The sequence below is a fragment of the Enoplosus armatus genome, chromosome 6, assembly GCF_043641665.1.
Source record: "Enoplosus armatus isolate fEnoArm2 chromosome 6, fEnoArm2.hap1, whole genome shotgun sequence".
Taxonomy (NCBI): Eukaryota; Metazoa; Chordata; class Actinopteri; order Centrarchiformes; family Enoplosidae; genus Enoplosus; species Enoplosus armatus.
Genome location: NC_092185.1, coordinates 5,927,010 through 5,944,670, shown reverse-complemented (window position 1 = coordinate 5,944,670; position 17,661 = coordinate 5,927,010). Strand labels below are relative to the sequence as shown.

Sequence of the window (17,661 nt, the reverse complement as noted above, 5' to 3'; positions counted from 1 at the left end):
CCTCTGCAGAGATACACTGTGAGCTCTGACTGGTTTCTAGTCAAGAATAAAAAAATTAAAAAAAGAGACACATTAGAATTCAATACAAAGATGCTGGTATCAGTATTGAGCTTAAAAACTTCAATAGAAACATCAAATAAATCATCAGCTCATCCACCTTTAAGAGGAGAACACACACACACACACACACACACACACACACACACACACACACACACACACACACACACCATCCCTCGCTCTCTCCTCAGTGTCTTCAGCTGCCGAATCTTCTCCTTTGGATGTTTTTTGGGGGGAGGAGCGTCCTCTTCTCCTCTTCTCCCACTCGGAGCAAATCCTCCATTGATCCTTCCCCCCCTCTCTCTCTCTCTCTCTCTCTCTGTCTGTCTGTCTCTCTCTCTCTCTCTCTCTGTCTGTCTGTCTCTCTGTCCCTGTCTCTCTCTCTCTCTCTCTCTCTCTCTCTCTCTGTGTGTGTCTCTCTCTCTATCTCTGTCTCTCTCTCTCTCTATCTCTGTCACTCTCTCTCTGGCTCTCTCTCTCTCTCTCTCTCTCTGTCTCCGGTGTTTTCTGCCGGTTCAGGAGGAACTCTGGTCAGTTTCTCGTCTCACGGCTGCTGAGGATGGATGTTCGGATCTTCACCCTGCATGTCCTGACGCTCTGCTGCCTTATTCATGGTAGGCTTAACACACACACACACACACACACCTCAGCCTGTTCGCTGGTCATGGATCAGTCCATCTGTTCAGTTAGTTTTGTTTCACCTACTGTGAGCAGCGGATTAAACAGAAACTAAAGAACAACTAAAATAATCTCAAATGATAAGAACTCTTTATGCAAAATAATAGAAAACAAAAAATATGTATACGGACAAACAACTAAAGGTCAAAACTTTTTGATGAAATCAGAAAAAGTCACAAGATGTAAATGTCAAAGCCACATTTTGATGGGAGTGAGTGTCTGTGATATATGCAGGAGGTGGATCTAACACAACAATTCTACAAACTGTGGCCTCAAAAATGAGAAATAAGAAACTCCATTCAAAGCAAAGTCCAGTTCTACAAGGTTAACAATGTTTTTTTGAAAAAGCTCAGTTTGGAAAAGCTTCTTTTTTTAAAAGATGAAGGTTTCTGATTGACTAATGTGATTCCCTGAATGTTTCGAATCTACTGCATCAGATGGACAAAATAACAGGAACATGTGCAATTCAACACCACGAACTGAATCCTTAAAATGATCACACTGAAATCTTTCTGCTTCAGCTGCTCCAGTTTTCTTTGAATCATCATTTTGAATAATTCAGATTAAGATTAAAGTCAAGTTTCATGCAAATGTGGATCAAATTTAAATGTTTTTCTAGAAACTCATCCAAAGAAAACTTGACTTGTTATTTGTTTCCATCCACTGCTGCTGTGGCCACACAGATCTGACGTTTTCAGCTCTTTTCATGCTCAAATTGAAAATGAGCATAAAAACAGGTGGAAAGAGGCACAACCCAGATTATCAACTTTTAAATACACATGTGGACTGTTAGACAGGATCATGTCTGCATCATAGACTGTATATAAGTCTATGGTCTGGATCAAAAATACACAAGAAGTAAAAAAGAAAGAGACATAATTTAAGAAGCTAAAGACACGTTTGAGTCTATGCATATGTTTTCCCCTTGTTGTCACCGGTCTCTTGGCTCTTGGCTTTAATAACCACATGACATGAGGTCTGTGTACAGCTGTAGGAAAGTAAACGCAGCGCAACACAAAAATAAATCAAGAAAAAAACCTTCATGCATGGGACAGAAAAAAGCTGCATCTCTGCGGCGTGCAGCGTCTGAGCAGGGAGGTTTAAAGTTGATATATGCTGCATTGTCAAGTGTTACAGCCACTAAGGTTATATCTGTCTGTGGAAGCAGAAATCTCCAGTCTGATCACCTTCCTGCCGGTTTCAGCCTGCAGATTATTCCCTGTGTGACTGCTGGAGGAGCTCGTTTGCATAGAATCAAGAGTTCAACTTGTCTTCTTAGAAAAAGAAGCACATGACACAACTTTGAACACAAGAAGTTTTTAAACTAATTTATGTTTCGGAGTCGTGATATGTTTCTAGAATCAAAAGAAAAACCTCTGACGTTAATATTTATGTGCTGGTATATTAAAGCTTAAAGTCAGTTGTGTCATTATCTCCTCTGCTAAGACTCAAGAACAAACAGACGCTTCACACATCAGAGTCTGAACTACAGAGGTCTGGTTCAGCAGCTCGGTCTCTTCACGTCACCTACAGAACCTTCATTTTAAGGATTAAACTCAACTTTTATTTCCACAAAGAAGTCGGCTGAAGAGAAGCAAAATTTGTTCAGTTTAACAAACTGACACACTGGTCCCACTGGGTAGGTCATAGACCAGTACAGCACATAGAGTCAGACGCTGTGGAAGTGGAATAAACCCACCTGAGCACCACTAAGCTTCATTATTACCCACATGTATGCCATAGTTGGTAGACTGGATCTAAAAATATATCCACATGTGCATACACACATGGCAGAGTGGAAAAACATTAAATCAACATTTAGAGTATGAGACAGGATTCATTCTAGTTCCTTTGAATAAATAACATTTACAGACAATTTCTTTAATATATTGTTTCCATTTCAGGAAATGTCATTTTCAAACTACTAGTGAATATATAGTTATGTACAGTATATATATACATATATATAAATGTATATATATATACGTTTCCTGTCTGTCTCTCCTATCAAATAAAAGGAAAATATGTCATATAAAAAATAATCATAAAAGACATATATAATTATAATTTATGCAGTTTTTGAACGCGTTCTCCAGTGATTTAGTATTGCACTTCCATAAAGTTCAAATCGAAGCTGCAGAGATCGACAAATGTTATGTTGCTACATTTCCCATGATGCAACTTAATATTTTCTAACTTCACACCTCCAGTTTGTAACGCAGGCTTTCTGTTATAAATCTGTAAGTTATAGGATGATCTTCACGTATTCATCAGTGGAGTTCCTCTTTAAAACTATTGAGAAAACAAAAACAAAGGATGCAGCTGTAAATACATACGTCAGCAGGCAGAGCGTTGTGAACTGAGTAAATGTCCATGGAATGGAAACGCAAAGTAAAAGGGGAAATGTTTCGGTTGTCCTCAGTATTTGAGCCCCTGAGCGCAGGTGACCGGACTGACAATAACAAGTGTTAGTCTCACCCTCCTCCCCCACAGTCGGTCAGGGTCTCATCCAGCACCTGTCAATCATCTTGACGAGCTTTCATCTCTACTGACGCTGATGTAACCAGCGTCCATAAAGCCTTTAAGGTCCTTCTACACTGTGCGATTCTGGGCTTCTGAGATGAAAGGTCACAATCGTGAGAGAAATGTGGTCAAAACCTTTGATCGTCAACCCAGAACAGAGTTCCTAGATCTCACTGTGAGACAGCAGGTCTGGAGGCTTTGGAGGCCAGAGACAGGAATTTAGGACCAAATTCTAACAATGTGACTGCTGCTGCTGATATAAAAGGGTTTGCAAAAGGGAATTTTTCATCTCATCTTGATTTAAAGCAGCATTTTCGGCAAGTTGGGGGGAAAAAAACACACACAAACCAATTTTTTTTTTGCTATATTTCTGATGCAGACGGATGACATGATGTCTCTGATCTACTTTCTATTTACATTGTCGCTCTATTGTTCACCACACATTCATCATCAACCTGAGAGCCTCAAACTGACAGTCTGACACAGATTGCGACCAACATAGTTTATTACTCATCTTGCACAGCGTGACATGCAATAAACTATTTCCACAATCGCTGCTGTCGCAGTCTGAGGGCACCCTAACTCTTTCCAGCCACGTACACATGGCCACACACAGGACGTCATATACGTCCCAAAGTGAACAAAATATTCAAGCGTGAACACACCGACTGATAATGTAGAATTATTTATTGTTTATAACATTTGATGTATTCTGCTTTTATGTGGAGGCTTCGACCTCTACTTTATGACTTTAAGAGAACCACAAAAAGATTTTCCACAGAAGTTTACATGAATTCATAGATTTGCTCGAGAGAGAGAACTAGGATTAAACGAGTCAACCTGCTCTGCCACGGCACCTATTTACATTTGTGGCTTTCATCCAGAGAGATTCTCCTGGATCAGTGACATTACAAACAGCCGTGTTTTCTCTCTGTGAAGTCGAAGAGGAAGGTTCGGGAGAGAGGAGAGCTGAGGCATGTCCACTGAATACCAACCACCACTTTGATATCTGATTGAATCTCCAATAGATATACAGCCAGTGAAGCTTGAAAGGACACATTTGTGGTACTTGTACTCTGATTTGAAGCCCAAATTGTATTGTTATATGTGCTGATGTGCTGTATTTGTCCCCTCCAGGCTCCCTGCAGGGTGTCTATCAGCGGCGTCTCTACAAGGAGCTGATGAGGAACTACAACCCGTTAGAGCGGCCGGTCAGCAACGACTCCCACAGCCTGACCGTCCACTTCAGCTTCAGCCTGCTGCAGATCATGGACGTGGTAAGAACACATCCAACACGTATTCGACATTCGTTTGATTGGGCAAATGATCTGAAGTGCCTCCCTGCTGGCGGATGCGTCATCATGCATTGTTCAAAAGAAACCAGAAGCCTCTCTGAATAAAATCCAGAACCAGAAAGAAAGGGGAGAACCTGAGTTTTGGTTACGTTGTTGTTTCCCAACTATAACCAAAGACGGTTTAGGAAGTAGACAACTTAGAGTCACTTCCTGTATCAGTGTCACGTGGGTTTCACCGCTGCCCCGCCCCTTTAGGAGACTAGCGGCAGGAGTCTATTCACTCCAATGGGAGAAGTGAACGTGATTACAGATTATGACAGATTATTTCGCCTCGTAGGCGCCGAAGTAAATATTGGACCCATTTTCCACAAATCTTCTGAACGTTCTGACACTAAAATGGCATTTTCAGACGGACAAATCAGACAAATCTGGCATCACTTCTCGCTGCTGGTGCTGAACCGGCGGTGAATTAAAAGTTAAAACTGAAATGAAACGTGTGTTTCTTTGCTTAATAACACTATTATCGTTATTATTGAACTGTTTTTTGAGGGAGAAAAAAGAGAATATTATTAGACGGATAAAGCGAGCATCAAAGGCGGCGGGGAGGTGACCACGCCCACTGAGGAGACAGGAAGTGTATACCATTTCATACCATTGGCACAGCTTGTAATGGGTCTTCTGTTATAGAGTGTCTTTGCTATAACATAGTTAATATCCGTGTGGCCATGTGGTTTCGTTTTCATTAAGAAAAACAACAAACTGCTCAGGTTCAGAGCAGATTGTTGCTCTAATCAGCTGCTGCAAGAATCGACACTCGTTACTGACTTCAGTGATGAACTTTCTCACTGTGGAGTCAGAAGGTGTGGTGTAGACACACACACACACACACACACACACACACACACACACACAGTGATGACTGATGAACCAAATGAACACCACTCATTCCTTTATAACTCACTCACATCTTACATCTACTTTAACAAACACTCATTCTGCCTCCTGCCAGGTGCTGACAGCAGGACACGACTTTCATCTCCACCATCGCAGCATGTGACGACACACACACACACACACACACACACACACACACACAGTACAAAGCCGTCATTAGAGATATCAGAGTTCTGGCTGCAGCACTTTTCAGTTTCTGGTTCTCGGCAGACTGACAACATACTGTTTACACTGTTGAAATACTGATGCAGTCAAACCTCAGTGTGACACTGACTCAGGAGAGCAGGGCAGCTTGACTCCTCATCTCCACTCACACACACACTTGTGGACCCAGCTGGTGGCTGTAGAGGCTCCACATGGAGAAGAATTCAGTGTGAAACTCTAAAACAACAGCAGTGAGCTGCCACAGCTGGATATCAAACCTTTAATACTCGACTGAATCGTGTCTGCAGCCTCAAATATAAACGGTCAAACACTGAAAGGTGACAGTGAATGTTTGCTCGGGTTCTTAAAGGGTCGGCTCACACAAATTACAAAAAGTGTCCAGTGATGTAATCAGTTTTGGTCGCGTCTTAAGATATCTGTCTCTGAGATTTCTGCCTAAATGGAATAAGTCTGTTGTGCTCACAGTATTTAAAAATGACTTTTGAAAGATTTGTCAGCAACATCTCTTTCAGACACAATGTCCCGGTGACTCTGGATGATTGACAGAACACACAGCGAGTGTGTTCGTGTGGAGGTGTGTGTGCGTATTCAGTTTGGCATCTTGCTACTTGCAGCTGCTGAAAAATATAAGATATTATGAGATGTATTGATGTATTCTTCTCATGCTTTTATTTTCTCATGTCATTACTGTGGCTCATCTCATTTAGTTTTATGATCTTATCTCATTGTTTTCTCTGCTTAACTCGTTTTACTCAGAAGAAATCTCATCTCATGATCTTATTCCATCATGTTTCTCATTTCACCTTAATCTTTCCCCTTGTATCTGATCAAACCATCTTATTTTGTCTTTTTTAATCATCATCTATGTCTATATTTTCTCATCTTTTTCAGTGTTTCCATCCACTGTTTTTATGCGCATTTTCAATTTGCTCATAAAAAATTAGGAAAAGAAGTCGAAATATCTAAAAGTTTTTACGCTTCAGAATCAGATCTGTGTGGAGGGATGAGGAGACTGTAACCTTCCTCACATTAATACATGAAACTAACAGACGTGTCATATTTTCATCATGTTTTCCATCGTTTGAGCTTTGACTGGAGCTCTTTTAATGACGTCATCTCGTCGTGTCCTCCTCTTCTTCTTCTTCTTCTGCGATGGAGAATTAGCTCCACCAGCTGTTTTTCTCCATCAACCAGTGAACTCATATTCACACAGCACCGTCATGTAAACTTCTCATCTCATTCTGTCTCACTGTATTTTCTCTCATCACATCATGTATCCAAATCTCTGTCACCTAATTTCCCAGGTCTCCTCTCCCAATCTCTCATTTCATCTCATCTTATCTTTCGGTTCATAAGAATCCCTTCCAGCCTTTATCTCGGTCGTGTCTGACTCTTTCTCCGCTGGAGGAAACGTTCCTGTCATCCAGGTTTTCCTCCTGATATCAAGCCGGCTCTGTCTGTGTTGTTCGGTAGATTTCATCATGACTCTAGACTTTGAATTCCTTTAACAGCTCTTACAGTCTGTGCTTTGAAAATAAAAACTGAGTGCAGAGACAGTCAGTGAAGCTCTCTGTGAACTTCAGAAGTGTAAGATACAGAACACAAGAACAGCATCACTCACAACAACAATAAACATTAAATACACTAATTAGTTAAAGACTCTCAGTGCTCCAGAGCTCAAAATACACGTAATATATTTTGCGGGGGCTTTAACAGAGTTCTTGATCAATACCAGTGACTCAGCCTGAACTTGGCTGCGGGTTCAGCTTTTACAAACTTTACTTGCTCAGGTTTCATTACCTCATTTCATCATTACTCATTGTTTTGTAGCGTAATCCTCCAAACTCCATCTCACCTCTTTCATGTTCACTGTCATTATTCCTTAACCTCATTCTTGTTCCACTTAGGAAACGTTAACCTGAGTGTTTTGTAGTTTCTGAGTTCTCTGCCCTCTAAAGTTACTTTTCAGCTGGTTTTATTGCCACTTTCTCACTGTTATTTCCCAGTTTTGGATTTTTCCAAGTAGATATCCATCCATTAGCTGTGCCTGCTTATCCTCAGGAGGGTCGTGACAGACACGGGGGAGAACATCCAAGTAGATATGTTAATGATTAATCGATGATCAAATAAACGCCATTAAGAATTTGTTTGATTGAGAACATATTAACAGATAATTCATAAAGACTTGGACAGCAGCCACCTTACCTTGATGACATGTTGGATGTTTGTTGGTTCACACAAACTGCAGTTCTTCTCAGAAGGTCAGTGTGGATGCTGCCGCTTATAAGTTCCTCTCTTGCAACATTTCTTCAACTTACATCTTTATTACTCGTTACACGCCCCCCATCATTAACCAGTATCATGACTCCTCCATTGATTTCCTTATTTCGTCATCAGATCTCATCATGACTTAATCTCATATTTTTTTTATTTAATCACAGACTGCAGTCGTTCTCTTCATCATCCGTTCACTGGGCAGACTTACAGTTCGTTTCATGGTTTCCTTCTTGTCTGGTCCCGTCAGTATTTATCCTGATCCGTTTATAGTATCATGTGTTTCTTCGTCCCACCCTGTGACTTGTCCTCATCGTTACCTGGCCTCATCATTTTCATTTACCACATAAACATTCTCTGATTCATTTGGATCTATTTTGAAAAGACTTACTTGGCTTCATCTTTCTGGGCTAGAATCCTTATTCATTAGTCAGCCTTGTAATTCATTACTTATTAATATCAGTTAATGACACAGATTCAGATTCAGAGTATAAAAGCAGCTTCTTTTTCTCTCCTGCAGATTTTCTCTGTCGTCTCTCAGCTATCTGAGAATTTGGTTCAGATTGTTCTCAGCGTTTTATTTTCTGATCTCAGATGAATCTTTAGATACGTTCAGTTCATACAGAATCTCCTCCTACAGTTTATTTAAAACAGCCTGACTTATGTAAGTCTGCATCAGTCTAGCAGCTGCAGGCTTTGTTAAAGGGGCCGAGTCTTCACTCAGGGGAGATCCCTCCAAACTCAATTTAATGCTCAACTCAAGTTAGTTCCCACATATTGAGGCATCAAGACGAAGCAGGGACGTCCCAGCAGAGCAGGATACATACACTATGTTATACAACAACAGGGATATTTTAACTTATCTCAGAAAGTATGTTGAATGTAAACTCTGAAAAAAAAGAGTGAAAAGTAAAGTATTTAATTTATCTAAAGTTGATGAAAGCATCCAAACCAAGGGTTTTAGGATAGAGGGACCCTTATGCTGTACAGACTGTAAATAAGCTTAATAAGCCACCTGGACATATACTACTTTATCCCGTGTAGTGTATCCTAGTGGACGACAACCGACGCCACAACGTAACAGACAAAAATATTGTGTCTTCATAGAGTGTTGCAGGGACGTTCGCATCGCCCTGGTTCCCTCGACAAAAAGCCAGTGGGATTTTTCCATTGGATTTTGGATTATTGCAGAAAACAAGCTCTTTGGCAAAACAAAAGTTTTTTTTACACGTACACGTTTGTTCAGCAAGATAATCGTCACTAATGAACACCACTTCTATGATTTTTGAAGCGTAAATGGAATCAGCAGAAGTAAAAAGCTAATGTTAGGCTCTAAACGAACTACACCACGGTCGCATTACTTCGACGTCACCACCTCTAAACTTAACTTTTAAGAGAATATAGATAGATATAGATATATAGACGTATATATAAAGTATAAACGAGGCAACTACCTGCTGGTAGAAGACGGGGTCAACAGGAGTTTTATTGACAAAATCTACAAGCTTTCTGGCATTTACTGTGAAGCAGCAGCTGCACGTTAAGACATGGCACATTAGCTAGTGTCTCATAAAAAGTGATTTTTCTTTTTATCGTGACTCTAAACACCCAGATCACCCCTCTCAGTGTCTGTCAGGAGGCTCCAGCTCTGCTAACAGAAGCCCGTCAGGAGGCTTTGAGCTGTGGGTGGTGGCAGTTATCAGCTCAGATCATCTCGGCTGCTCAGCACAGTTTCACAGCTGCTGCTGTTTTGCCTCGTTGCTCCTGAGTTTTATATCCAGACGAGAAGGTTTTCTTTCCGGCCGGCCGGTCAGGTCTGCGTCTCCGAGGTGAGGATGAGGTTGAAAAGAGCTGAACTCTGGCTTCCTCCCTCCCTCTCTCTGCTGCTGCTGCTGAGGACAGTAAGCTTTAAACACGTCCAGGCTCCTGCTGCCTTTGTGACTATAACAAAACATTCCTGCATACTGTCAATACCTCTGCTGGAAAATGATTTATTGCATTATTTCTGTAGCTACAGTGTGAGGGAATCGTATACCATCAGCTGGTTTTAGAAGTATAATTAGTTGGATGGAGATCACCCATGTGTAGTCAAAGGGTTTCAGTTGACTGTAATATAAGTACACATGAGTGTGCAAGGTCCCACTTTGGGTGAGTCAGTATCGTGGTAAAACTTTCACCATGAAGACGAAGGAAACGTCCCACGCAGCTCCACGAAAAGGTGATTGAAAAGCACAAGTCAGGGGACGGATACAAGAGCAAATCACAACAGTGTCTTCATGGTAATGAAGGAACGTGTCACCCAGCGCAACAGTGTGGCTCACTGATGTATTTGTAATAGTTTTTGGACAACAACGGAGCTCTGAGGTTCAGAGGAAGAAGATGAATCAGGCTTTGATACCTGTTATTAGACACATTCACTAACTTGAGCTACCTGAAGGTCAGTTGTCTATTAATCCACTGAATGTTACCTTTTCATGTCCTTACCTTTGAAGAATCCCCCTCCTCCTGCAGACCGGTCGCTTGCTTACAAACCCCCATCTTTTAATTCTCTCTGCTCGGCCAGCTGAGAATGTATTAACAGGCCGGACATTCATCAAACTGACGTTATTCATATTCACCCTCCCCTCTGCTGGAACGCTGCCGTGTTTAAGATTAATCTAAAGGGATGAAAGAAACCGCGTAGAGAGAGAGTGGACAGAGGATCCAGAGTTCATCAGACACTGATTGTTTTGTTGTGTTTCTGTTTTTAGGATGAGAAGAACCAGGTGCTGACCACCAACATCTGGCTACAGCTGGTGAGTTTTCTTCATGAGTCTGGTGTTTGAGTTAAAACAATGTCAACGTCAGTGTTAAAAAATCATCAGGATTCATGACTCATCCTTCCTTAACCCCCTGAAAAACAGTTTCTCATTTCTGTTGCTCAGATTAAAGTTTCAGTTTTATCTACATTCAGAAGTAGCTTTTGTTCTTATCTGTTGTCCCGTTACTTCCCCTCGAAGAGATATTTTATCTATGAACATCCTGAACCACCTAGCAGAGGGCAGCCAGGACGGTGCAGGTATTTTTCCACTAAGCAATGTCCTGAAATATATTTCCCATAAGCATCGTTTCCTGAATATTTTGTCAGAAGTTTCAAGAAGCATTGTTAGAACTTCCAAAAGCTAAAAAAGTCTTGTGTCAGTTGTGGGGAAATACAAGCCCCATTCTGACAAAATAGCACCATAAACCAAACAAAAGTCACTTCTACACAATCCTGTTTGTCTTGCAACCACATTTTAAGAACCATCACGATGAGGTCAATTGCACCAATAACAAATGAACACGACTATGCTGGTGGCACCCAGTGCTCTCTTATTGCATGAAAGAGGCTGTACACCAATTTTGTAGCAGAGGCTAGAGTTAGTGCTGCAAACTTCACACTGTTAGTTCCCGGCTGTATTTCCCGCTCAGAAAATAGATTTTGGTTCCTGTGGTTGAAAATCAAGGTTTCCTGGGTTACTGGTTTCTGTGGTGGAAAATGTCTAGTAGTACTTCTCCGTGGAACTTGAGCCTTTTTGAATAATAAAAACAAACCCAGTCTATTTCCCGTATCAGCCTCTAGTGACCATGAGTGGTTCTGCACCTTTAAGTGTTTGTGCTGTGGATTCATTTTCACGCCGTGGCTGTGGACACTTGGGAGATAGTGTAATGATCCATAAGTCAGAGTTAATGGATCATCAGTGGGTCAGAATCTCTGCTGGACGTTCATCCTGCCTCCCTCTGCTGTCACACTGCTCTCCTGGCTTGGGACTACAGATACATTACAGTAAATTAAACCCGAGTCACTTCCGACCGTTACAGATGGGTCTATCTGTGGCGGTCAGGCCTCTGGGGACGGTGTGTAAACTGACTCTGGGGGAAAGGATCCAAGTAAACATTGATAATAAATGGAAGCCTGCAGCCACATCATCCCATCCTTCCTTCAGTTCGGCTTCCAGAGAGACTCTGGAGGAATCGCAGAACTCCAGCTCTGGTACTTGACCCAGATAACTTTGCTGTGATGGAGAAAAACTCGATCCAGCAAGCAGCGAAGAGAGTGCCAACTTCTTTTTCTGTTTCCACAAATACTTCATCTTCTGTTCTGCTCTCGCTGTCAGAGTCGTCGGTTGAACACCTGTCACCTCCTGCACTTTGGCGCTCTCTGATATCAACTCCTGCCTCTTCTTTGTTCATTTTAACTTCGTCTCACTCTATGAAAAGCCGCTTCTCTTCGCCTTTTGTCGGGCAGGACTGACTCTGGTGTGAATGTCAGAGCTAATGGAGATCGTAGGAATTCATTAAGAGAGCTTCCTAAACCCATTTCATGCAGCTGTCCAAATTTAATTAGGTTTCATATCAGGTCCTGTGGAATGTGTGTTTGTAAAGTGGTGATGCACTAATCCGGCCTAATCTGCTCCTCTCGGATGGAAAGGTTGGTTCCTCCCGGAGGCTCGGCATTTCCTCTCCGCAACACCCTCCCAGGACCAACTAGTCTTTCAGCTTAATTTAATTTGGCGTTCGCCTCTCCTTCTCCTTCTCCTCCTCCTCCTCCTCCTCCTCCTCTGCTGCTGCTGGAGTCATTGTGTTTTTTTGGGAAGGGGATGAATGTCTGTAAGCGAGAGGAAACCTTTCTGTACTCTGAGCTGTGTGGGTTTTTTTAATGTCAGAGTGTTATTGCAGCTTTTGGAAGTTTTTTCTCGTTGCAAACTAGAAAACTTTGACTCGCTCTGAGACTAAAAACAGAATCAGTATCAACATTTTGGAGCAGATTTCTATCTTTAAGGTCTCATGAAGAGCTTGAATCTTAAACTGTTTCAAATGATTAGTATGGAGTATTCTTTATATGTACAATCTGTTGGTGCCCAGACTCATATTACTGAGCACAACATGTGTATTAACACATTAAATGCACAATTCTCAAATGAGACAAAAGAAAAACATAAAAGCAAAAGGACACAGCATGTTAATAGTTCACAATAGATTTAACAAGGTCGTCCAAAAGACCAGTTAAGACCATAAAGACTAGTTGGTCTTTATATGTTTAGTCTTGTTGAAAAAGAAGAATTAGAATCCAAAAATAACCGATAACTCTGTCAGTGACAATAATCCTATGAGAAAGTATCAAACCAGAAATGAATGTAACATACAAACCCAAAATAAATCTAATGTTGAAGTTTTATCTAAAAGCATTTCCATCCAGAACTATGTGTTTAACAGCTCTGCTGGTGATAGAGCGGTTTGTGAATTACTGGAATGACTTTTTTTGTGCATTTTTCTTCCCTTTTGAATCTTTTTGAACCTGATCTTATTGCATCAGTTGGACTTCTTTCCTTTACAGAGTGCAGGTTTCTTTTGGTGTCGTCCTGTTCGGACTCTTTGAGCCTTTGAACCATTTTTAGACATGAGACAAGAGAGCGCAGAAATCCTCACCTGGCTCATTAAAAATACATGTAAACAGTTTCTCATCTGCTGATATCTGGATTTCTTCTCTTCGTCGTCTTTGTTACTGTTGTTGTTGTTGTTGTTGTTGTTGTTGTTTTAACTGGACAGCAGTGATGTAATTTAATGACTAAAGTAGTGTTTCTTGTAATAAAATAGTTGTAACTGATATTTTATATTCAAATACCTGATTGTTAGTAAAGAGTAATTATAGAACAGAACATGCAGCCTAATTAATTTATTTACAACTACTGTTTCTCGGATATAAACAAACAAGATTTAACATGTTGACCAGTGCTGGTAGGTGGATTTTTGAACTTTGGGCAGAGCCAGGCTAGCTGTTTTCCATCCGCTCGTTATGCTAAGCTAACCAGGGCCTGACTCCAGCTCCGTACTTCACACACAGACATGTGATGGATATCAATATTCTCATGTCACTCCTGTAAAGAAAGCAAATTAGCTTATTTCCTAAATTGTTGTGCTTTCCTTGTTTAAAAAAGGAGTCAAGAGATTCAGTTAAAATCAAATCAAATCAAATCAAGAATTTAGTTAATGCTGTTTTACACCAACATAATCACCACAATCAGCAACATTTAACACTTAAATGGTGAGAAGTTTCTCACCCGTTTTACATATATTCATTTCACAAATGTCTGCTGCATCCTCTCTTATCCTGTAAATCTGAGATCCAGGTCACTGCGACTTGTTAACTCTGACTAAGATGTTTTCATGTGATGCTTTAAAAAGGGATGGTATTACTTTAATTGGGTGAAAACTGAATTTTTAGCGTGCATGTAAACACACTCGCTGCCTCATGTTGAGCTCGTGACAGAGATTAAAGTGACACTAAAACATCATTATGCCACTTCATTTAAACATATTTATTAAAATGTTTGTACATTTATAGAAAACATTTCTTAGTTTGTACCCCAGAAGTCGGCAGACGTGTAGTTTGGCTGTGCTGAGCTTCAGAGTCTACTCTTGTGATTTCGGGGGGGATCTCTGCAGCCGCTGCGACAGTTCTGCTTTCAACAGATTCCTCTGGGGGAAACATTTCAGCTCAGTGACAGGACGTAAACAAGACTGAGAGAGACGTGTGCGACCTTCAGCCTTCACGGCCTCAAACCATCAACACAGACCAAAGAGCTCAGAGAGCCTCTGAAATGTAATGAGGACCGAGCCGGCCACAAGAGCTGTGTATGCAAATTAGACATCAACACAGTCCTGATGTTTCTTGGCAGCACCCTCTTCTCTCTGTCAGCTTCGTAAAAACACACAGAGATAACAATGGCTGTTACATAAGATCCATCAGTGTAATCTAGATTTCACCCACTGAAATATGGAGGTCAAGCACAGATGAGCTGTTGCTTATCAGCTGGTTTCAGATGGGAAATACACAAGTTGTCGCTTCTGGAGATCTCACACTGTTTATGGAGACCTAATTTCTATCTTTTTTTTTGGTTTGTTTCCCCTGAAAAACAATCTTGAAATGATGTCTTACTTCCGCCAATTATCTACCTAACAGATGCTTTTGGATGTGATGGGAATAAGGTTTGGGTCCCAAAATCAGGCCTTATTTATTCATTTTATCTTGTTTTATCGGTTTATTTGACTATTCATAGTGTCTGGACAGATGTCATTCTAAAAAAGAAAATAAGATCAAATGATAATATTAGTGTTAGTAAAGATATATTACCAGGCAGCATTACACATGCAACACAGAAGCACACAATACATAACACTGAAATGGGGGTTATTAATGTTAAGTTCCAAACTTCCAAATGTGAAAGATTGCTGTGAAGGACAAAAATGCAAATTAATAAAACAAACTCTTATCTGATGAAGCCATATGGAGTTCACCTCGTCTCAAAGCAATAATTGGTTGTTAAGGTTAATCAATTATCAGTGAATTCGTAGAATTTAGGATTTATTCACCTAAAGTTAGTATGTAAATATTACTTTTTGCACATTTGTTGGGAGTTTTCAGCAGCTGGACAGCCGTGTTCAGAGCGATGCAGCACGCCTCAAGCTGTGGTCCATGATTGCATTTTCATGCTCTTTAACAGACAGTCACGCTTGTTCAGTTTGTCTTGTTACATCAGCGGCCTGATTCCAAATAGTTTTCTGCCCCTCTAATGCTGAACAAGAGGAGTAACATTCGATCTTTTTAAAATTAACACCAACAGCTGGTAGACCGTGTCTACGGGGATCTTTAAGAGAATCCCCACCCCAGAATTAAACGTTTTAGTAATTTATTAAGCTCCATTTTCACTTTACACACAGCTAAAAGTGAGTGGTACTTCCAAGAAAAGCTTTTAAGTGACACAAGTGTGTGTGTGTGTGTGTGTTTGCAGTACTGGACGGATTCCTACCTGCAGTGGAACATGTCTGACTATCCAGGTGTGACCAACGTCAGATTCCCCGACAGCCAGATCTGGAGGCCCGACATCCTGCTGTACAACAGGTACACAACCTCACCGCTGCTTCATGAATCTGAACTGTGTGCTCTGAATTTGTATGAGCGATACTTAAACTGAGCACTGTGCTTTCTGTCTGAATCTTGGTGCATTTAACTGGCTTCTTTAAGAATCGTATTTTTGTAAAATAATAATAGTGTCGGTGCCGCTACTATGAAGATAAACTGTCTGCAAAGCAACACAATTCTCAATTCTCTACAAAAACGTATCCCATTAGAATCATTTCAAAGATAATCAACAAAACAATCTCAACTCAAGGTCCACTTACTTGTTTGTTCTGGAGTCTTCAACAGTATGGTCTTCATAAGCAGGAGTTAGGTCAGTTGTCACGGAAATGTACGTGTTCAAACTTTCTATTATTTTGAGCACTTTTAGGACTTCTTGTGCATGTTTGTGTAATAGATAAGAATGAGGCGAATCGAACATCCAGTGACAACTAACCACTTCACCTGCTGATGAAGACCATGTGATAACAAGTGAGTAAGTGGACCTTGAGTGGAGATTGTTTTGCCAACTGTTTTCAAGATCAAGAATGTCAAGCTGAATTTGATTTATTATTACATAAAAATGCTACACACAGTGGCTTTAAAATAATTATAATGAATTAAATAATAGTACATAAAATTTCTGCATAATATCTTTTTTTCAGCATTTAGAAATAAAACAACTGGCTGGAAAATGAGACGATTCATTTTTAAGAGGTGAAATTGTTGTGGAATTGTTTCGGTCCTTATCTGCTTGAATGAATAACAAAGTATTTGTTATTAATTCAAAATGAATAGAGTTGAAGTTTCTTTATTTCTAAATTGAGAAATAGTCAATCTGGCTCTCCTGAGTTTTCTCAGTCAGAGGGAAAGTCTATCTGACTTTTTTGGAGGGTTGATTAATGAAAACAACTGGAATTAAAAGAAATACACTCGATATTTCCATTTCATTTCAACAATATTGTTGGGATGGATTGAATTTTGTGAGAGGCTGCTACACCTGTTGCCTAATGATCCTTATGCAAGATTCACAATATTTTTTCAATGTGATTTTCTTGCTGAACCAGTTTATGCGTATAATGCATTTGTAATTTAGCCAACAAAAATCACAGTGTAACAGTTAGGTCTACACTTAGTTACAGATGGTAAATCACATCTTGACGGCAGCACATAGCGTTAGTGAAACAATATGAAATAAATGGCATGTGGCAAGTGCTCTTGTTGGTTGAAAGCTGGATTTGAAATTAATTTTGTTCATCCTCGTCAGAATCCAGTTCAAACCTATAATCCAAAATATTTATAGGAAACCATTTGTAAAGCTTGCCCTGCTCGCATTAATTAAAATGAAGAATATTGTTGGTGACAGGGACTAAGAGAAGGGGGTGTACCGCAACAGTGAAATTAATAATAATAATAATAATGAGAAGAAGAAGAAGAAGAAGGAGGAGGTGTAGGGGTACGTAATGGAGGGAGGCATGTGATATTGCACCCCATTGCCCCCCCATTGGTGACAGGCCAACAGAGAAGAGAAGAAACAACAGGATCAGTTTGTCTCTGGTGAATTGAGGATGTTTTAGTTCATGGTGAGACGCCCTGAACGAGGCCAAAGACAACTCACTCAGTTCACGGTTTATTTTCATCCCTCAGTTCTGATTCAGTTAACAAGCTAATTCAGCTAATTCCCTCCTGTTATCAGCGCTAAAGATAGGTTCTCTCCCTGTCAGGATTAATACCTCACTGTTAACACACACATCAGAGCAGCTGGCTGTGGGAGGCTCTCTGCTGGGTCCTGAC

The 17,661-nt window shown here is 40.5% G+C and overlaps 1 protein-coding gene across 1 annotated transcript in view; it reads left to right on the top strand.

Annotated features, from left to right (window-relative positions):
• The first annotated feature begins 619 nt into the window (after positions 1–619).
• Positions 620–17,661, top strand: part of LOC139286470 (neuronal acetylcholine receptor subunit alpha-7) — a 32,637-nt gene continuing 15,595 nt past the window's right edge. The window contains exons 1-4 of the mRNA XM_070907272.1: positions 620–674; positions 4,399–4,538; positions 10,700–10,744; positions 15,761–15,870. Of these exons, the coding sequence (XP_070763373.1) occupies positions 620–674; positions 4,399–4,538; positions 10,700–10,744; positions 15,761–15,870 (350 nt within the window). The remainder of the gene's footprint in view (positions 675–4,398; positions 4,539–10,699; positions 10,745–15,760; positions 15,871–17,661) is intronic.